Below are 22,669 nucleotides of genomic sequence, written 5' to 3' on the forward strand. Positions count from 1 at the left end.
GTCACGGGGCTAGATGTAAAAGTACAGTTTGCATCCACGGGAACCCCCTTGACCCACAATAATGGATGTAAAGCAGAATTATGACATTCCCCATACAACTCACCCTACAAAAAAGATATTCTGGTTCTGGTGTCATCTCAGTAACAGCAACTCAAACTCCTTCTACTTCCAGGCTCAATAGCCCTACTTATGAAAAGACAGCAGTTTACCACACCAATGCATGACCTCTTGAGAAAACACAACAAATAAAACTGATAAAACGCTTACATGCTAGTAAAATATCTCATCTCGGTAACAGACACAGAACCGACCTAACATACTCCCAGGATCTGTAGTAATGCACATAAACTAATCCGCACCTGTATTATGAAATACACTCAAACAGGAGCAACCCTATCTATGAAAAGGCAACACTACAAATATTAAATCATGCCCTAAAAACCAATACACCTCTTATTAGGAAAACAGAACTAGCAAGCATTTATAGATCCCCACACAGAAATAATTGTAAAACTATACTAATAAGCAGAATAAATGTTTCAAAACAGCTATGAACAGAAAAACAGCCAACAATTAAAAACTCATAAAAACTATTAAAAATTCTTCAAACACCAATAAAATATTTCAAAAAAAGCAGACATCACATAATATTAAATAATTAAAATGGCAGTCAATCAAGAAAAATAAACTTAAAAAGCCACCTTTACTTACCCCCCCCCCCCCCCCAGCAGCTCTCCTACTCCTCTTCCATGCAGGCCGTAGCACACAGCAGAAGCAGCAGTAGAGGCTAAGCTCTATACTCATGGTCCTCTTCCATAGTGCCCATGTCTCTCACACACACACCCCATACCAGTCATGCCCCCATGACCAGTTTCTGTCTCTCACACACCAATCATCTCCCAAACAGTCTTTGACACACACACCAGTCACCTTCCTGAACAGTTTCTCTCATGCCATACACACAGGCTTCCCACTCCCGTGTTCTACTTACATATACGGGCTTCTCACTCTCATAATCACTTTCTCTGTCTCACACACACTCACCAGTCTCTCACTCCCATGCTTCTCCTCTCCACATGCACAGGCTTCTCATTCCCATAATCACTTTCTTTCTCTCACACACACACACACACCAGTCACCTGATCTCTCTCATGCATATAGCAAGTGTTGCTTACCTGTAACAGGTGTTCTTACAGGACAGCAGGATGTTAGTCCTCACATATTGGTGACATCATCAGGATGGAGCCCAATCACGGAAAACGTCTGTCAGTTTCCAGAACTTTGACTGGCCCCTACTGGGCATGCCCAGCATGGCACTAACCCTGCAGCCAGCAGGGGTTCCCCTTCAGTCTTATTTGATAGCTACAGGCAGTGCCGAAAAAATAGAACAAAACGTTACGAACCCAACACCGCAGGGCAGCGGGCGGGTTTCGTGAGGACTAACATCCTGCTGTCCTGTGAGAACACCTGTTACAGGTAAGCAACACTTGCTTTCTCACAGGACAAGCAGGATGGTAGTCCTCACATATGGGTGAGTACCGAGCTGAAGATGTCCGAACATGCACCAAATGTACCCAACGGCGTGCAACAGGCACAACAACTGGGGTGGAATTTGGTAGAGGGCATCCTCAACCCCACCGGGCAAGCGGAAGGGTGTTGGAACGTCACGTTGGAAATAGGTTACGCAGGACAGATTGGCCGAAGATGGAATCTTGTCTTCCGGCTTTGTCCAAGCAATAGTGGGCTGCAAAAGTGTGGAGAGAACTCCAGGTGGCAGCCCTGCAAATGTCAGGAAGTGGCACCAATCGTAGGTGTGCTACTGAAGTCGCCATGGCCCTCACAGAGTGTGCTTTAACATGGTCTTGAAAAGGAATGCCTGCTTGCTGATAGCAAAAAGATATGCAGTCCGCCAACCAGGAGGAGAGAGTCTGCTTACCCACAGGTTGCCCTAATTTGTTGGGATGGAAAGAGACGAATAACTGAGTGCTCTTCCTGTGGGCAACTGTATGGTCTAGGTAGAACGCTAGAGCCCGTTTACAGTCAAGGGTATGCAGAGCCTGTTCCCCAGGGTTGGAGTGGGGCCTGGGAAAGAAGATAGGTAGTATGATGGATTGATTAATGTGAAACTCCAAAACTACCTTAGGCAAAAACCTAGGGTGAGTGCGGAGTACTGCCCAGTCCTGCAGGAGTTTAGTGTAAGGCGGATAGGTAACTAGGGCCTGTAACTCACTAACCCTGTGAGCTGAAGTGATAGCCAAAAGGAAAATCACTTTCCATGTGAGATATTTTAGGTCACAGAAGTGAAGAGGTTCGAATGGTGGTTTCATGAGCCGCTCGAGAACCAGATTAAGGTCCAAAGAAGGGGCCGGAGGACATAAAGGTGGCTTGATATGGAGCAAGCCTTTCAGAAAACGTATTACGAGGGGTTGTACCGATATAGGGACATCCCCGACACCTTTATGGAAGGCGGCTACCGCACTGACATGCATTCTGATGGAAGAGGTCTTTAGACCTGATTCCGATAAATGCCAGAGATAGTCCAAAAACCTTGGGATTGGACAGGAAAAGGGATCAAGGGATTGCGAAGAACACCATGATGTGTATACCTTTTCCATTTATAGGAATAAGACTTTCTTGTGGAAGGCTTCCGTGAAGCAATCTGGACACGAGAAACTGAATCTGAAAGGTTAAGTGGTTGAAGGATTAACCTTTCAACATCCATGCCGTCAGGGACAAGGCCTGAAGATTGGGATGGCGTAGACATCCGTCGTTCTGAGTGATCAGATGCGGGTCCGTTCCCAAGGGAATGTGCCTGCGGATGGAGAGATCCTGGAGTATGGGAAACCACACTTGGCGTGGCCAATGAGGTGCTATCAGGATCATGGTTCCCTTGTCCTGACGGAGCTTCACGAGAGTCTTCGAGAGAAGAGGAAGTGGAGGGAATGCATAAAGCAGACCGGTTGCCCACGAGAGGGAGAATGCATCTCTGGGCTGAGAGCGCTTGCTCTGAATGAGGGAGCAGTAATTGTCCACTTTGTGGTTCTGAGGGGATTCAAAGAGGTCTATTTAGGGATAACCCCATTGCTGAAAGAGGAAGGTTGCTACCGAGGGGTTGAGAGACCACTCGTGCGGTTGGAAGACACGACTCAGTTTGTCTGCCAAGACATTGTGCACTCCCGGCAAATAGGTGGCCCTGAGGTTCATCGAGTGGGAGAGCGCTTCCGCCCAAATCTGCGCAGCCTCCTGACACAGGAAGGAGCCTGTGCCTCCCTGCTTGTTGATGTACCACATGGCCACCTGGTTGTCTGTCTGAATCAGGATGACGTGATTTGATAGGGAAACCTGAAAAGCTCTGAGAGCGTATCGCATTGCTCGAAGCTCCAGCCCCCGCAAGCCAAAAAAGTAGAATCCCATCGGCCGCGGGAGGCTCATGCTGCTGTCTCCTTTCCCGATTACCAGCTGCTTCAATTGCTCGGACGCCGATGCTGCAGCCGCCGCTGCTACTTTATCACGCGGCACGGTTCTTTCTCCTTCCCGCGCACCACGTATCACTTCCTGTTCCGGGTCGGGGGGGGGGGGGGGGCAGGCGCAGGAAGAAGAAAAGGCCAGCCACGGGTTCCCACTGGGCTTGAACGTGCCGATAGCTCGGTGGCAACGGCAGCAGGGAAGGAAGAGCAGAGGGAGAGACCGGGGCACGCAACACCAGCCGGTGCTTGGCGACACACCAGTTGAGAAGCGCTGGTCTAGATAATATGCTAGTGCACGTTTACAGTCCAAGGTGTGTAAAACTCTTTCACCCTGGTGAGAGTGAGGTCTTGGAAAGAATGTGGGCAAGTTTACAGACTGATTCAAGTGGAAATTGGTAACCTTGGGAAGGAATTTAGGATGAGTACGGAAGACCACTCGGTCATGTAGGAACCTGGTATAGGGTGAGTATGTTACAAGTGCTTGTAATTCACTAAGTCTTCTAGCAGATGTAATAGCTACTAGGAAGAGAACTTTCCACATAAGAAATTTAACATCGCAGGAATCTATGGGCTCAAAAGGGGAAAGCATGAGATGCTAATACTACATTAAGGTTCCATTATGTGACTGGTGGCCGTAAGGGGATTTTAGTTGAATTAAACCTCTCAAATCTACTTTGTGGTAAGCTGAGATAGCACTCAGGTGTACCCTTACCGATGAAGTCTGGAGATCAGAGTCTGAAAGGTGCCGAGATAGTTTAATAAAGATGATGTGGGACAGGAAAAGGGATCAATACTTTTCTGCGTGCACCATGTGGTGAATCTTTTCCACTTATGATAGGATTTTTGTATGGAAGGCTTTTGTGAAGCTACATCGCCTCAAGCACTTTCAACTGTCTCAAGCACTTGAGATAGTTGAAAGATTGAGTGATTGCAGGATCAAGCTTTCAACATCCAGGCTGTGGGGGATAGGATCTGAAGGTTGGGATGGCACAACGTGCCCTGGTCCTGAGTTATGAGTGTGTGTGCTGAGCCCAGGCAAATTGGTTCCCTGATCGAGAGGCCGAGAAGTATGGGAAACCATACTTGAGGCCAATAATGGGCTATGAGTATCATTGACCCCTTGTCCTGTTGTAGCTTCTTTAGGGTTTTTGCTATGAGCAGTATCGGGGGATACGCGTATAAGAGGCCTGAATTCCAGGGACAAGCAAAGGCGTCCATGGCTAACTGGTTTCTCTGCTTGTGTAGAGAGCAGAACCTGTCCACCTTGTGATTCAGTTCGGAGGCAAAGAGGTCTATCGTTGGTTGGCCCCAATGTTGAAAGATTCTGGTTGCTACCGCCGGATCCAGGGCCCACTCATGGGGATGGAGCTGACGAATGAGGCGATCTGCAACTACGTTGTGTATGCCTGCTAGATGAGTGGCCTGGAGAAACATGGAATGTGTCAGAACCCAGTCCCAAATTTGCGCGGCTTCTTGGCAAAGGAGTTAAGAGCCTGTACCTCCTTGTTTGTTCAGGTACCACATGGCAACTGTGTTGTCTGTTTGTATGAGAACAGTCTTGTGTGAAAGGCAGTCCCTGAACACACACAGCACATAACGTATAGTTCGAAGCTCCAGGAAGTTGAAATGTTGCTTCGAGTTTTGTCCAAGTACCTTGAGTCTGAAGATTTCCTATATGTGCTCCCCAACCCAAGCTGGATGCATCTATAGTTAAGGTCATTTGTGGAACTGGCTGCTGGAATGGTAGGCCTGTTAGCAAGTTGGTTGTGTTCCTCCACCAGAGGAGGGATGAATGAAACTGTTGGGTTATTTGAATCGGAGATGACAGTGGTTGAATGGCTTGGAGCCACTGTGATCTCAAAGTCTATTGCGTCATTCTCATGGCCAATCTGACCATAGGAGTGACGTGAACCGTGGAAGCCATGTGGCCCAGCAGAATTAGGAACTGATGGGCTGTAGCTGTTTTCTTTGCTCGTAGAAGTCGCCAGTCTGGAGAGCGTGTCTGCGCAATCTCTTGGTAGGAAGTCTTTTGTTACGGTGGTGTTCAACTGTGCTCCGATGAACTATAGAAGACGAGATGGTATGAGGTGGGATTTTTGGTAGTTGATCAGAAATCTCAGCGAGTGAAGCAGATTGATTGTAATCTGGAGAGAGTTGAGAGCTCCTTGTTGAGACTGGTTTTTGATGGGCCAGTCGTCCAGATAAGGAAAACCGTGAATGCTTGTCTTGCGCAGATGGGCCGCAGCTACTGCTAGGCACTGTGTAAATACATGGGGTGCTGAGGCAAGTCCAAAGGGCAGAACCCGGTATTGAAAGTGTTGATAACCCACTAGGAAGTGCAAGTACTTGCGATGAGGAGGGAAGATTGGAATGTGAGCTTAAGCATCTTGAAGATCCAGAGAACAGAGCCAATGTCCTGTTTGAAGAAGGGGAAGCATGGTGCCTAAGGACACCATCCTGAATTTTTCTTTCCGTAGAAATTTGTTGAGATTTCTGAGGTCTAAGATGGGGCAGAGGCCTCCTGTTTTCTTTGGAATGAGAAAACAGCGGGAGTAGAATCCTTTGCCCTGCTGAGGACGGGGAACAGGTTCCACAGCCATGGCTCTCAGGAGGGAATTGTGTACCCATGTGTACCCAGAGGGAATTTGGTGGGGAATCCCTGGGTACCGTGAGAAAATCCAGATGGTAACCTTGTGTTATAATGGATATTACCCATTGATCTTTGGTGATGTTTTTGCAGTTGGGTAGAAAATAAGAGACTCTGCCCCCGACCGGTAGATTTTGATTTGGATTTCTGGAGAGGCTGCTGTTCTCTGGGAGTTTTTCAAAACCCAGATATTTGTCCTGTCTGAGGGGGTGGCTGAGGTCTGGATGCCTTTAGTTGCCTGGAATGACCTCTTTGGGGTGGTCTTGTTGTCCTACCATGAGGAGCTGGTGGATAATACCTTCGTGGTCCATAGAATGGTTTTCTTGCATCTTTCCGGGATGGGCAGCTTGCAGAAGATGGAGTTTTTGCCGTAATGATGGAGAGCTGGCGCAGAGTTTCATTATGATCTTTCAGCTGCGCCACAGCATCTTATACCTTTTCTCCAAAAAGGTTTTCACCAGTAGAAGAAGGTACGATAATTTTTCCTGGACCTCAGGCCTGAGGTCGGATGCTTTGAGCCATGCCCATCTTCTGGCACTAATGCCCGTTGCTGCCATTCTGGAGGATGTCTCGAAACAGTCGTAGGCCGCACGTACCTCGTGCTTACCTGCTTCAAGACCTTTATGAATGATGGAACTGAAGGTATCCTGATGTTATTGTGGAAGAGATTCTGACAGTACTTGCATCTGCTTCCACAAATTTCGTTGGTATTGTGTCATGTATAATTGGTATGAGGCACTCCTTGAGACAAGCATGGAGCCTTGGAACATTTTATGTCCCAAATTATCCAGAAATTTTTGCTCCTTGCCAGGAGGTGTGGATGAGTGTGGATGGATTCTCTTTGATCTTTTTTGTGCGGACTCTACCACAACAGATTGGTGTGGGAGTTGAGGTTTCTGAAAACCAGGTATATGCTGCACAAAATATGTGGCATCAATTTGCCTGTTCACCGGAGGAATAGAACAGGGATGTTCCCACAGTCGATGTTGAAGGTCAACTAGGACTTCATGCACTGGTATGGCTACTACCTCCTTGGGGGCATCCACAAACTGGAGGACCTCCAAAGTCCTGTGTCTTCTTCTGTTAATAATTGGAAAGGAATTGTGTCTGACATTTCCTTTCTGAAAGTGGAGGAGAGATCCTCAGGTGGTGACTTTCTCCTTTCCTCTGGTGGAAATGGCTCTGATAATATATCTTCAGAAGAAGAATCGGTATCCACATCTTCCCAGGTATCTGATAAGGTGTGATGTTGAGGAATGGACAGAGGGATGAAGAATGGCATCGAAGGATGTAAAGGCATCAATGGTTTTGGCTGAGACTTCGGTGGCATCGATGGAGGTGGATGTGGAATCGATGGCACCGATGGAATAGTCGGATGGCTCGGTTCAGAGAACCTGAACGGTCCCGGTAGTGGCTCAGGCATCAGTGACTGTGAGCCAGAGTCCGAGGCATCATCATCCGAAGAACCGGGAATTGGTATCAGTTTTGAATGTTTGGTCAGTGCCTTCGGCTTCGATGGTGCAGGTTGTGTCGGTAGGGCACCGATCAAGGTATCGAGCCTTGTGAGCAATGGTGCGAGAACAGATGGCTCCGGCATCGGTGGCGGTGTTGGCATCGGCACCAGTGGATGGAGATCTAGAAGGGCCTCGATGACTGCCTGGCAGATGAACCCATCTAGTTCCTCCCATATAGCTGATGATGATACAGCAGCTATAGGGGGTGGCAGAGAAGGCGGAACTGGCTCTTCCACAGATCCCTGTGGTGGCACAGTACCCGGCATAGATATCGGTGGGGATTGCCTTGGACTTTGAGGTATGGAGGGCGTAGAAGGCTCCTCTACCCTAGTCCTCTTCAGTGGTGGCTCGATGGCCATCGAAGCCGCTCCAGAAATCGAGCCAGCATCGGGTGTGGAAGATAGTCTATGCCGGTGTTGATGCTTTTCTCAGTGCTCGGTACTCTTTTTCTCCAGCACAGAGGTTGATTTAATCGATGACCGTGATGGAGTCGGAGACGGGTGGTCATCACTTCCTTCAAGATTCCGTTGGGTTTTAATTACCATTTTTTTTTTAGCAGCTCCTGCCAGTGACAACTGCATTGATGGCGATGGAAGTAACCGAATTTTGAACAGTCTTTCCATTTTTTCCAGACGGGCCCGTCTGCCTTTTGCCATCATTTCGGCACATTGAGGACAAGAAGTCACACTATGTCCTGTGCCCAAACATAGTACGCACTCGTCATGAGGGCAATTTGGGCATTATTTTTTTTTTTTTAACCGGTTGCCATGATAATAAAACTTGAAGGCTGGACAGCCTTCTGGCAACAAAAACAGGAGGAACAGTATCGACCGTAAGAAATTTTACTCACCGATCGATGTAAAATGGATTTAAAGTGGGATACTCCTATGAAGGGATAACTTTTTGAGAAACGTTTTGAAACTTTTTCCGTGAGGAAACTTGTGTGAAGCACACAGGGCTCCTAACCGCAAGGCTAATTGCAGTGCGGAAAAAAGAAGACTGAAGGCAGACCCCTGTGGCTCGAGGGATAATGGCATGCTGGGCATGCTTAGTGTGCCAGTCAAATGTTTCTAGAAACTTTGACAGAAAGTTTTCCGTAATAAGACTCCATCCAATGACATTGCCCATATGTGAGGACTATCATTCTGCTTGTCCTGGGATAATTCACATTATCAATTTGTCCTGGGGCATAATAACTTCCGTGATTATTCACAGACTTGGTCTATACTTGAAGAAAGGGGAAGGTAGAACATGGGCCTGGCACTTACCTGACTGAGGTGATTTGCAATAGAATAAGTATAAGAATTTTTAAGAAGGTAAAAAATGAAAAACACTAGAAAAATTAATGTATACGCATTTATTTATTCGTTGAGTTTTATATACCGTCATTCGGTGAAGCCATCACAAGCATGGTTTAAATTTCTCCTCTTTTCAATAAGAAACTGAATTTTTATACACAAAAAATATAGCACAGTTAGAAAAATTGATTTGCAATTATTTGAAAGTCAAATCATGCACTAAATACAGTTCAATAAATGCCTCTCCACGGATCTACTTAACCTGGACCTCTCCAATGCCAACTCTGCTATGACCTCATGGCTCAACATCACGAACTCCGTAGCAAACAAAATATGTCCCATGACATCTAAGGAAATCAACCCAGCTCGACTTAACGAAAAACCCTGGTTCTCAACAGAACTTAAGAAGCTCAAACAATACCTACGACACAAGGAACAATGTTGGCGCAAGGAACCCACACCCGCCTCACAGGCTACCTACAAAACCTCCATGAACTACTACAGGATCACAATATTACGCACCAAGAGAGACTTTTACACCAAAAAAATACATAGCTTTCTCTATGATCCAAAGACACTATTTTCATATGTCTCAGTTCTCACAAAACCTGTTCCACCAACCATCCCAGAAGAAGCCCAAAATAAATCTACCGAATTGGCTTTATTCTTCGAGAAGAAAATCAACTTACTTGCACCTCTGACCACTTCAAACAACCAGCCTCCTCCCGTGTACAACCCACCCCCATCTATCCATAAACCCTTACTTGAAACCTTCGAACTCACATCCTCCCTTGAAATTGAATCCATATTCAAGAACATGAAGCCTTCGTCCCATCCATCTGACCACCTACCTACTAAACTCTTACTTACCATCCCAAACACCATAGCCAAGCCTTTGGCTGATATTATAAATTGCTCCCTCTCTCAAGAAACTGTTCCCGACTCCTTGAAACTCGCTTCTCTCAAATCTCTACTAAAGAAACCCAACCTGGATCCAGCTAACTACGCAAACTTTTGTCCTATCGCCAACTTACCATTTATCGCCAAACTAATGGAAAAATTAGTCAACAACCAACTCTCCGATTACCTAGACTCCCACAACATTCTCTACCCGTCCCAGTTCGGATTCCGGAAATGCCTAAACACGGAATTCCTCCTAATCTCTCTAACAGACAACATCCTAATGGGCCTAGACAAAGGCCAATCCTTTCTACTGGCCCTACTCGACACCTCAGCAGCGTTCGACACAGTGAACCATTCAATCCTCATCAACCGACTGTTGGAAATCGGCATCTCTGGCACCGCCCTCAACTGGTTTAAATCCTTCTTCAATAATAGGAACTACAAGGTCAGAATAAATAATAAAGAATCCCCCCCCATATCTTCCACTCACGGAGTACCTCAGGGTTCGTCTCTCTCCCCTACACTGTTTAATATTTATCTGCTACCCCTATGCAGGCTCCTAGAAAGTCTTAACCTGACACACTTCATTTACGCTGACGACGTGCAGATCTTGATCCCCATCTCAGATCCTATCTCCAAAACCCTAAATTTCTGGAACAGCTGCCTTCGCTCCATCAATCTTCTCCTCTCTAGCCTCAACCTTGTCCTCAACACTTCCAAAAAGGAGCTCCTTGTCATCTCTCCCAATGACTGCAACCCTCTAGTCAGAAACCCCATCATACCATCAATGAACCATGTGAGAGATCTCAGAGCTATTCTTGACTCCTGAATGAACTTCAAAAAGTTCATAAACACCACCACCACAAAAGAATGCTTCTATAAGCTACATGTTCTAAAACAGCTCAGACCCCTCCTACACTTTCATGATTACCACTCAGTCCTTCAGGCCATACTGTTTTCAAAAACTGATTACTGTAACGCGTTACTCCTTGGTCTTCCTGCCTCCACAACAAAACCATTACAGATGCTCCAAAATGCCGCAGCTAGGATCCTAACCAAATCAAGACAAAGAGACCATATCACACCTATCCTCAAAAATTTACACTGGCTCCCCATCAACTTTAGAATCCTTTTTAAGACCCTGAGAATTATCCACAAAACCATCTACCTTCAATCCACACTCCAACTCAAAATTCCGCTCAACCTTCACGCCTCTACGAGACAGATCATAACGGCATATAAAGGATCTCTCCAGGCACCCCCTACTAAATCCTCACTTTACCCCTCCATTCGGAAACTTGCTTTGTCCACTGCCGGACCATCTCAATGGAATTCATTACCACTAGAGCTCCGCCAGGAACAATGCCCTTTCACCTTCAGTAAGAAACTGAAAACCTGGCTTTTCAAACAAGCCTTCCCTTGAATGGCATCATCTCAAATAAGGGATTGTACATAATTCTTCTGTCATAACTTCCAGCCCTGTTCCATTAATAACTTTCATAACACTGACTGCTCTCCTGCTTCAAACCTGTAATAATGCAAGCCTCCCCGCTAGATTCTCAGCCCTCCATTCCCCCCTCCCACCTTTCAGTCTTCTCTCTCTCCCCCGTCCCTCTTGACCCCCCTTCCCCTAGTCTCTACTCCTTATCCGTTCTTTCGTCACCCTGCACAGAAGTCACCACCCCTGGAAGATCTGTTTGAGTACCTACTAGGTCTTTCACTTAGTTACTATTATATGTTGCTTGTTATTTACTCTATAGTAGCACTATGTTAAGCTTATTCTACCTCTCTTAGTTGTCCTGAATTCATCACCCTGTTTTTTGTAACTTTCTCCTATATCATTGGTTATCCCTTGTTTTGCTGTAAACCAGTACGATAAGATATTTGTCTTGAGTATCGGTATATTAAAAGATTTTAAATAAATAAATAAAAATATATTTTGACAAACAACTATTGTGAAAAAAGTTATAGTCAAATTAGACTGTTAAACAGCAACCTGATATATTAGCTATATAGGATGTTTTATATTGTCTTAGAGGGAGGAATAAAATGAAGCAAAATTAAAAAGTTTTACTGTAATAGACTGAAAATCACCAAAATAACCAGATTATTTATTTATTTTAATTATAACTTTTCTATACCGAAGTTCAAACAACACAGTTAATTATCACTCCGGTTTACATTGCAACCATAAAAAACAGTGACAAAGTTGTCTTACATAGAACAGGGGGAGAGAAAAACTTGGATACAGCTTAAGCATGGGGAGTAACGTGTCAAAACTGGTAAGAACTGATAAGAGTTGGCTTTTTGGGGTAACAAGGTATTCCAAGGGAGGGGGTAGGAATGAGGGATTGTAAGGGGGTTGGAAGGTGGGGGGGGGGAGGGTAGCGGAGGGTTACCATAGATTTAATGAAACTAATATAAATATATTAAATAGCTTAGGCAGCGGAAGAAAAAGTGCTTAGGCATCTGAGTTTAGGAAGAGAAAGTCCGTGGAGGATGAGGCAAGGACGAGTGTTATGGGAAGGCTTGTCTGAATAGTAGCGTCTTAAGTCTCTTCTTGAATGTAATTGGGCATTGTTCCAGCCTAAGGTCCGGTGGGAGCAGGTTCCACTGTTTGGGGCCTGCGGTGGAAAAGGCTCTTTTACTAAAGGAGGTTTTGAATGTAGGTGTTCTAAGAGTCCCTCTTTGCGCTAATCTCAGAGGACGGGTTGAAGTATGAAGTTGCAGGGGGGTCGATAGGTCCAGCGGAGAGATGTTAAGAATGGCTTTGTGGGTGATTACTAAAAGCTTGTAGAGGATTCTGAATTTGACTGATTAAAGAATATGAATGCACCCAGCAATTGAATGACAAAGCAACTCAAGGAAAGTAATTGTGTTGCTTTCCTATGCACTAAGAAATTTAAAAATACTTAAAAATAATCAGGGACCAATGATTATATATGACTCATTACATATGCGTGAAAGCAAATTCAGCTCTACATGTATGGGGTCCTTTGCACTATGATGTTTCTTTGTAATAAAAATAATTTCTATGAATTATTGTAATCAACGGCCTAAGTGGAGTTGGTAGAAGAGGTACTGGTTAAAAATGGAAACATAAAGAACTCAAATAATTAATCTAGTATGTTGAACAGAAATGTGTTACTTTACCCAATTACATGTTTCTTTAAGAATTTAACAAAATTTAAATGATAAAAAAATGAGCTACGTAACCTCAGTAGATGCTTTATCTATGTATGAGTATGCAAATTTATCTTACCTTTGGAGCACACAAAACACCAGCTCACGTTGACATGCACATGATGACTGTTTCCCTTCTTAGCTGCAAAATGGTTGGTACAGATAATGTTGGTGGAAGTGATTATTGAACATCCTGCTGCCATACAAACCTCACCTCCATGGTAAGCAACTGGGCAGCGAACACAGCGCATCATTTTGCCTGCAGGAAACAGCAATTCTCAGTGATCTCAAATTCCAGGATTCAGAATGAGCAGAAAAATTTGATGCTAGGCGCTTTTTACTATCTTGAGTTAAAGATCTGTATTTCATACTAAGTGAAAAGCTACAATTATATTCTCTGCAGATTCATACCAAATACAAAAAAATATATGACAATGCTTAAAGATTATAACCAGAGTTTTCCACTTCTTGATAAGAGTTTGAACAGTACTCATTGGCATTTTCAAATCTTTGGATATCTTGTTCTATCTTCTGATTTATAAAACTGAACTATTTATACATATACACTAATTACAATCAAACAAGGCACAGGCGTGGATATCTACCCTTCATTGTCACCTCAACCTGTGCGTGAGAACTTGAGTGTGTATATTATCAGCCCAAACAATCAAGGATATGAAAATGTTTGAAGACCATTTTATTATTTCCTTTATTGCTATGGTTTAATGATTGTACTAGTCTGATGCATAAAATAGTTTAATTTGAAACATTAAAAACAACAGACATATCTGATCACTCATGTTTTCTTAAAATGCTAAACATCCTAAATTCTGCCAGGGGTATATAAACTTATGAGCATGCATGCATATTCATTGTGGATATGCTGAAAACCCGACTGGTTGGTGGGCCCCCAGGACAGGGTTGGGGGATCACTGAGTTAGGCGATTAAATTATTTTAAATAAATCTGACAATGCCAAGATAGGAAAAACATTAGCAATTCTGTGCACTGATTTATGTGAAATTGAGAGATCATATTTGGTAGAAATTTAGAATAAGTTTAAGGGGAAGAGAGAGGGGAAGTCACTATTTGCAGTGGTACTGGAGTTGTTGAAGTCCCATTCCCCCTGACTGCATCCCTAAATCATCTGAGGGAGTACCTGCATTATTTAAAAACCTGGTGCAGCGGGTGTGCCACTGCTGCCCTCACTTGGGCCCAAATCTCCAGCATCCTTCTCCTTGATTGCTTCTAAGTACAGCATAGAAAAACAGAAGAAAGATATTGTTAAGGCTCTCTCTCCCTTCTTCATCACAGCTGATATTGGATGCTTTCAATTTTCAGACAGTTATCAGGACCAAGTGACCTTGGAGTTCATTCTGTGCTTCTTTTGAGACCTCTGTCTTCCTCCTCAGGTTACTTCTCTGACCCCGATTGGGCCTGGTACAGGAGAAGTGGGAAATAGTATCTCTAGCCCTTCTTCATTCCATGGTGGGGAGTGTCCAGTTCTTGGCACAAGTATTGGGCCAGAGATGTCTAGTGATTTATCATCTAGGAAACCCGAACTTATAACATTAGAAGCGCTATGAACTGTAATTTTGAATAAGGAAAAAACTCTTTCTTTTCAAATAGACTCCATGCTTGGGACTTGAGGTAGAATCTCTACTGAAGTTAACATTCTTGGCTGATTAAAGATCATGGAGAGAAATTAGTTGAGTTGGGGAACAAATGTTCAACTATACAAGATTCTAATGTAGCTTTTATGAAAAAATGTATTACACCAAAAATTGGAAAATATGGCAAACATTTCTAGAAGGTTATATTTGAGATTTACGAGTACACGTTCCACAAAGAAACCTTCGCTCAGCAAACAAAGCACTACTAACAAGCCCTTCAGTAAAGTCAGCAAAATTAACCCAAGTGAGAGAAAGGGCTTTATCATTGGCTGGGCCCATACTATGGAACACGATGCCCCCTGAACTCAGATTACAGAATAATTTCAAAACTTTTAAGAAAAATTTAAAAACATGGCTCTTTAAAAAAGCCTTCACTAAAGAGTGTGGAGGGTAGAGAATGAAAGTACAGAGTAATGCAGATGAGAATGAATTTACTCAATCCTACATTTAAGAAGTAATATCTGAAAGAGATAGTAACTCAATAATATACCTGGACTTGACCAACATTACTCAAATAATGATTTTATTTATGAAATTGTAACCGAACTTTATTGGCACCTGTTAGAATTACGATATCCTAGATTTACTAACCTTAGTCTATGTGCCTATTTGTAAACCGTTGCGATGGTATATAACTTAGCGACGGTATAGAAAAGTTTTAAAATAAAGTTTAAATAAATAAAATAAATAATTTTCCAAAGTGTTCTTTATCTCCCCTAGAAATGTTAAAGGAATGTTATTTGGAACATCTAAAATTTTCAAAAGATTCTATTCCAGTTCTCAAAGGTATTTTATTTACCTGAGCAAGGAAAAGTTGCCTCTTTGGAGGATCAGTTATAAAACTAAATTGCTATCTGCTGATTTTGACTTATCTGCTTTTTTAGAGCAATCACAATCTAAGATATTAGAGAAGGCAACTCTGGTAGCCACTTTCTCTCAAGAATCAGAAAAACAGTTAAGTATGAGAATATTTTTCTGCAAGAAGGAATAGACAGAGCTGCGTTTCCAGATGTGGTAAAAAAACAAAACAGTTTAGGAGAAAAAAAATTTTCTTTCAATGAGGCAGTGAATATTGGCTCTGAGCAAATCTCCTTTTACAATTCCCTTGTAAGTGTATCATTAAGTTAGTATTAAAGTATATATTTTTGGAGCCATCACAGCTAGAATATTTTCTTCAAATTCGGAAAAGATCAGTCCTTAGTGCTGCAAGCTGAGGCTACATGATTAAGTTTAAGTCTGAATTTCTTTATGTTCTCTCCCCTTTATAGTGAACTAAAACAGCTATGCATAATAAAATTTTCATTTTGTTACTATGCATAAGATTGTTTTTGTGTATTCTTATAAAAAGGCCTCTTGATTGTATGATTTGAAAATTAATAAAGAGAATTTTTAAAAGTTTTCAAAATTACTGTTATGATAAAATTAGATATATTGAGAAAATAAGACAAGAGCTTGCAACTCAATGACTTTTCAGGCAGAATTTATCAAAAACAAAAACTATTCCAAGAAAGGAATATTAAATCTGCTTTTGCTAAAGGCTCAAAAGGGCAATTTCATGAGCTGAGCAAGAACTATGTTTAAATTTTCAATAGAGGGTTTTAGATAAGTTAAGCCTTTCACGAATATGGCAAATGTAGATTGCTAGTAGAAAGGAACTCCCCCTGAATTTTCTGGCTATGCTCCTAAAGCACTAGGATGCACCCTGAATTTTCAAACAGGAGTTAGATAGGATTACGAGATATTATAGTAAGAGGGAAACAGGGCATTTAAAAGGGTCCAGATTACTTAAACACCAGACAGAATATCTTTTCTATTTAAAGTTGTAAGTTCTTCTAGTAGAGCATTTTCTTAATACTAATTTTATTCACTTCAGTAAGCAATTGTATACAGTAAATTAGGTGGCTTTCAAAATCCATGCAGTCAAAACCAAAGATTGAAGACTGGGATAGAGAAGATTCCTGTTGCATTCAGTAATCAGGAAGGGGAATGCTGTCAATTTTATTGGCTGTTGAAGCCATAGGCATTAAAGCCATGAAAATGAAATTTGGCATAGCTAAAAAGGGGCTATTAAAATCAGACTGTTTTCTCTTTTACCTTAACTTTTGAATTGTTTTGGCTGTAAGTGGAATCGGGGGGTGGGGGGGGGGGGGTGTAGGGTCTTGATTCCATGGGTTTGAAAGAGCATCTATTGCTAGACGATCCTTTGCTGGTATTTTTGGAGCAGTAGGTAGGACCCTTGTGGCTGAATGGCACTGCAAAGAGATCTAGCTATGGAGTGCCCAAAATTGCTTTGGCTTCCAAGGAAAAAGATGAACACTGGATGCATTTTTTGGGAAACTGTCTATTTCCAAAACTAGTATGTCTCTTGACATGACATTGAAAGCAGCTGCAACTCCATGTCTGTTGATATAAAACATTGCAATTTGGTTGACTGTTTGGATCAACCCCACTTTCCCCTCTAGCCAACCACTGAATACTTTTAAAGCATTGAAGATTACACCACATGAATCACCCAGATATAAGAGCAATCTTTCTTATGGCTGCTCAGATGAGCTCTCCCATCCTTAATTGGCAGCATCTATGGTTATTATTTGAAATTGAGGCTAGTGAAAAACACCTCTCAGCAGTTCTGAAGGCACCAGGCCAGAGATTGGATGAAAATGCTGGATATATTTCCCCTTGCAGGAAAGTCATTGTAGGTGTTTCCACAGAGACTGCAGATGCTACTGCACCTGTTTCATGTTAAGATGTGCAAAAGAGGTAACATGGAATATTACCGCCAAGTGTCCCAACATTTTCATATATAAAATGATGTGAAAGGGTTAGAATTATCTTGGTCAGTTTATCTGACCTCTGCTAAGTGAGACATATTTCCTTGTGTTGTTCTGAGGTAGACTCCAACAAAATCTATTATATGAATCAGCTTCAAATTTGATTTTAGGAAAAACTGATGATGAATCCTAAGGATTGGAGGGTATTCACCATACAAATTATGAAGAAACAAACTTCTTGAAGAGTATGGCTGTATATGACCTGATCATCCAAATATGGAAAAAATACATTGCTCTCTCATAGGTAAGCAACAACCACTGCAAGACATTCTGTAAACTGCTAATGGGCTGTTCCATCTCATGTTCCTGCTTTGAGTTATTCAGTTTCTTCTTTTATTGGGTTACAGCACAGAGAACCAGTATCAACATCAACCATTACCTCAATGATTTCTTATTCATGGGCCATAGTCAGAATCTTTATGCACACTGCATACTGTTATGAGGATTCCATGATGTGGCCAAGAAATATGATGTACCAGTGGTGCATAGTAAAATGGAGGGCCCTTCTACCATGATTCGTATCTTGGGAACTGAGGTGGACTTAGGATTGTGTCAAAAGACTGCTCAAGGACAAGCTGCACAAACTAAGATCAATGTTTCTGGTGGCTTTAAATGCCAAAATATTCATGTTGACCAGCATGCAGTCCTTAATAGGTACCCTGAACTTTGCATGTAAGTTTATACCTATAGGAAGAGTGTATTTTTTTAATTTATATTTAATTTAAATTTAATAATTTAACATGAAATGATAAAGGACATTTTTGAATCATGTGCATACACAAAAAAGGGAAAGCAATGAAATCACATTATATCATAGTAAAGTCCTCAAAACTAAGGGGGAGCACCAAGCAAAAACATCAAAAGGAAAAAAAAACAAACTTAAAAGGGAAGAGTGTTTCTAAGAGGTTGGTAGCAGCAATAGTGGGTGCGATCAATCACTCCTCTGGAAAACAAGGTTCACGATGGATGACTTGGCCATCTGGGCAACATTCATTTAGAATTTAATGGTATTTACATATTGCAGGAGCCTCCAGTAGGGACTTGGACATAAACTCTGATGCCTAAGTGGGATGGGGACTCAGGGTGCACTGTCAGAGCTCAAGGTGTGCTGTGCCCTAGCCTGCACCATGGGTCAAAGCGGCTTAGCCTACAACATCACATTCCTTGAGTTACTCCCCATAACAGTTGCTCCTGTGGTATGGGAATCTAAGTTATACAACAAGAAGATAATCTTCTGGTGTAACAACCAAGCCATGGTAGACATAATTCAGACAGTCTGTCAGATGCCCTAGGGTTGTATATCAGGCAGTTTTACTTTTAAGCTGGACTCAGTTGTTATTAATAAAGAATCCCCTTTCCAAGGTGAACGGCCTTGTTCAGTTTTTGTTTGCCTGTGGCTATGCTTGACTGTCTTCTGTTCTGTTTTACTGGACTTTCTTTACCCAGGTGCAAGGTTGGGGTAACCCTACCAAGAGCTTCCTAGTAAAGGAAATGACGACAGGATGGGTTAGGAAACTGGGATTTCCAAGGATTCACGACACCCCGTAACACGACATGGTAGTCAAGTTATGGCATACGTTGTCATTTATATGCAAATCTGAATTTGAAACTGTATTGTTCTGACTTTTATGTTCTCTCACCGCCTTTGGTGCGTTGCAGGAGAGTTAGCTGGTGGCAGGATCCAAGATTGATGGTGGCCATAACAGAATACTTTTCAAAAACATTGAGAACAGAGGTCAAGCAGCGTACATTATTATAGACAAGTCAAAGACGGACCAGAGGGGACAAGGTTTAACATTGTTTAAAGAGGATCGAATTGCTAGTCTCTTGCCTTGTAGAGAACTTGCAGCATACTTAGCCAGGTGTCCTACAAGCAGTGCACATCTACTGATTCATACCGATATGGTTCTGCTCTCCCGATATCAATTCTCTGCAATTTTAGGAGCAGCCCTGACCAAGTTAGGTTTTTTTTTTTTTTTCCCTTCAATATTTATTTATTAATTTTTCCATAAATCACATTACAGAAATTTAAAGAAAATTACAAATCAAGTTGATTTAGCACAATGAAATTAAATAAACCCCCTTAAAGGGGAAAATAGATAACTAATTATTTAACATTTATATGAAATGTGCTAATTCAATTTCTATACAATTCAACAAAAGAGGTTGCATATTATATCAGATTTAGGGAGATATTTAGAAAATACATTTCAATATTAGGAAAACAATACATAGCTGCATATCATTCAGTTTACACAATAGGTAACGGGGATGAAGTAGTCAGTTTTTTTTGATCAACAAAAGTTTTGAGATGATCTGGAGTAAAAAAAATATATAGTTCATCTGATTTTTTAATCATACATTTACAGGGAAATTTCAGGGCAAAGGTAAAACCTAATGTTATAACATCCTTGCGGAATTCTAAAAAAGCTTTCCGCCTTGACTGAGTGGATGCGGATAAATCTGGGAATATCTTTACAATTTTTCCTTGAAAATTTATGGGGTATCTGCTGAAATATTTTCTCATAATTGCACTAATATCATTTGTTGAAGAAAATATTGCCAGCAAAGTTCCCCAATCTATTACTTGAGCATTTGAATCTTGCAAGAAATTTGTTAAGTCCCCTTGAAAAAGCTGATCTGAACCCTGTTGAACTCTATTTCTTGATTTTGGGAGAAAATAACAATTTATTATAGTAAATGAATGATCTTCGACACCCAGAGTTTCTATTAGAAACTTTTTAAGTGAAATTAATGGACTTTCATCAATTATTCTTGGAAAATTTAAAAATCTTAGGTTTAACCTTTTAGCGTTATTTTCCAGATTTTCCAACCTATGAGAGACATTATTACCATCCTTAGCCACCACTAAATGAAATTCCTGGTGCTTCTTTTCATTCAATTCTAGCTTTTTTAAACGTTCAGATGTATCTTTAAGTTGTTTATTTACTAAATATAACTCTTTTTGATTTCCAACAGTAATCCCATCCACTTTATTTTCTAGCCCATTAATTTTCTCTGATACTCCAGCAATCATTTCCCAAAGATTTTCTAAAGTAACAACTGCAGGTCGTATTAAGGGAGTGGAGGAGGTAGGGGGGATTCCCTTACTTAGCTGTGTTCCATCTTTAGGAGGGTATGTTAACATTATCCCTCCTTCCGCCCCTTGTATACCTATCGCTTCCTGATACTCCAACCCTTCTATGCGGGTACTAGCTAAACCCGCTTCTAAAGAGGGAGAGATATTCTGATCAGGGGATTGTCCTACACTCCCTTCCCCATTTCTTTGTGCAGGTGGTAGTCCTACATGAGGACTAAGAGAGGCCTCCTCTGTCGGCATGGAAAGTCCTCCCCGACTTTCCAGCGCACCAGATTCTTCGTTTCCCTCCCTTAAAAAAGCAGACGAAGTTAAAAATTGAGTGATTTCCGATTGAATCGGAGAGGGTAAGGGGAGGGGTGGAAATACCCTCACCCTTCCCTTTCTTTTTGGAGGCATTTAAAAAAAAAGGAGAAAACAATATTAATAAATCACTCTTAACTTCACTATGTAAACGTTTGATATATATGCAAGCTGTTCTAGGGAGGTAGGTAAGGAGATCAACTTAGAATTGTAATTAGAGTTTAAGTGAATAATACTGTTTCTAGATGGATTAGCCTCCAGGCAATCCAGGCGAGACCAGGCAAAGCCTGTAAGCACACGCCCCTTTGCGACGCATCGGCGACTGCTATGCGTCGCAAGAGTCCCGATCTTATAGGGCTTCCTGTTTCACTCCGGGTCCGCCCTCTGATGTCACTGGAGGCTCAGCTGACAAAGTTCTCCGTCGGGTTGTGCAATCACCAAGCCCCGGGTACCTTGAGCTGAAACAGCAAGTTTTTTTTTTTCTCCTGAGCTGGTTCTCCCTCTCTCTCAGGGTTGGCTGCAAAAGCCCCGGTGTTATAGGGCTTCCTGTTTCACTCCGGGTCCGCCCTCTGACGTCACTGGAGGCTCAGCTGACAAAGTTCTCCGTCGGGTTGTGCAATCACCAAGCCCCGGGTACCTTGAGCTGAAACAGCAAGTTTTTTTTTTTCTCCTGAGCCGGTTCTCCCTCTCTCTCAGGGTTGGCTGCAAAAGCCCCGGTGTTATAGGGCTTCCTGTTTCACTCCGGGTCCGCCCTCTGACGTCACTGGAGGCTCAGCTGACAAAGTTCTCCGTTGGGTTGTGCAATCACCAAGCCCCGGGTACCTTGAGCTGAAACAGCAGTTTTTTTTTTTCTCCTGAGCCGGTTCTCCCTCTCTCTCAGGGTTGGCTGCAAAAGCCCCGGTCTTATAGGGCTTCCTGTTTCACTCCGGGTCCGCCCTCTGACGTCACTGGAGGCTCAGCTGACAAAGTTCTCCGTCGGGTGTTGGCAATCACCAAGCCCCGGGTACCTTGAGCTGAAACAGCAAGTTTTTTTTTTTTCTCCTGAGCCGGTTCTCCCTCTCTCTCAGGGTTGGCTGCAAAAGCCCCGGTGTTATAGGGCTTCCTGTTTCACTCCGGGTCCGCCCTCTGACGTCACTGGAGGCTCAGCTGACAAAGTTCTCCGTCGGGTTGTGCAATCACCAAGCCCCGGGTACCTTGAGCTGAAAACAGCAAGTTTTTTTCTCCTGAGCCGGTTCTCCCTTGGCTGCAAAAGCCCCGGTCTTATAGGGCTTCCTGTTTCACTCCGGGTCCGCCCTCTGACGTCACTGGAGGCTCCGCTGACAAAGTTCTCCGTCGGGTTGTGCAATCACCAAGCCCCGGGTACCTTGAGCTGAAACAGCAAGTTTTTTTTTCTCCTGAGCCGGTTCTCCCTCTCTCTCAGGGTTGGCTGCAAAAGCCCCGGTCTTATAGGGCTTCCTGTTTCACTCCGGGTCCGCCCTCTGACGTCACTGGAGGCTCAGCTGACAAAGTTCTCCGTCGGGTTGTGCAATCACCAAGCCCCGGGTACCTTGAGCTGAAACAGCAAGTTTTTTTTTTTCTCCTGAGCCGGTTCTCCCTCTCTCTCCAAGTTAGGTTTTAATGCAAAAGAATTTGGTACCCATTCTGTCACGGATGTGAGTCCTTGAGCTGTTGCGTAGTTGACGCAGGCAAAACTACTAGGCCCACACCAAAAGCAGGTGGTCTCCACTCTTATTAAGACTGGCTCTAGGGCTTC

General features: G+C 42.9%; 1 protein-coding gene across 6 annotated transcripts in view; it reads right to left on the bottom strand.

Moving 5' to 3' along the window:
• The window catches only part of NSD2 (nuclear receptor binding SET domain protein 2), a 467,195-nt gene that overhangs the window by 131,445 nt on the left and 313,081 nt on the right, over positions 1–22,669 (bottom strand). For all 6 annotated transcript variants that reach the window (XM_029592506.1, XM_029592533.1, XM_029592496.1 and 3 more), the window contains exon 14: positions 13,093–13,272. In XM_029592506.1, coding sequence (XP_029448366.1) covers positions 13,093–13,272 — 180 coding nt within the window. The remainder of the gene's footprint in view (positions 1–13,092; positions 13,273–22,669) is intronic.

Source organism: Rhinatrema bivittatum, chromosome 1, assembly GCF_901001135.1.
Source record: "Rhinatrema bivittatum chromosome 1, aRhiBiv1.1, whole genome shotgun sequence".
Classification (NCBI taxonomy): Eukaryota; Metazoa; Chordata; class Amphibia; order Gymnophiona; family Rhinatrematidae; genus Rhinatrema; species Rhinatrema bivittatum.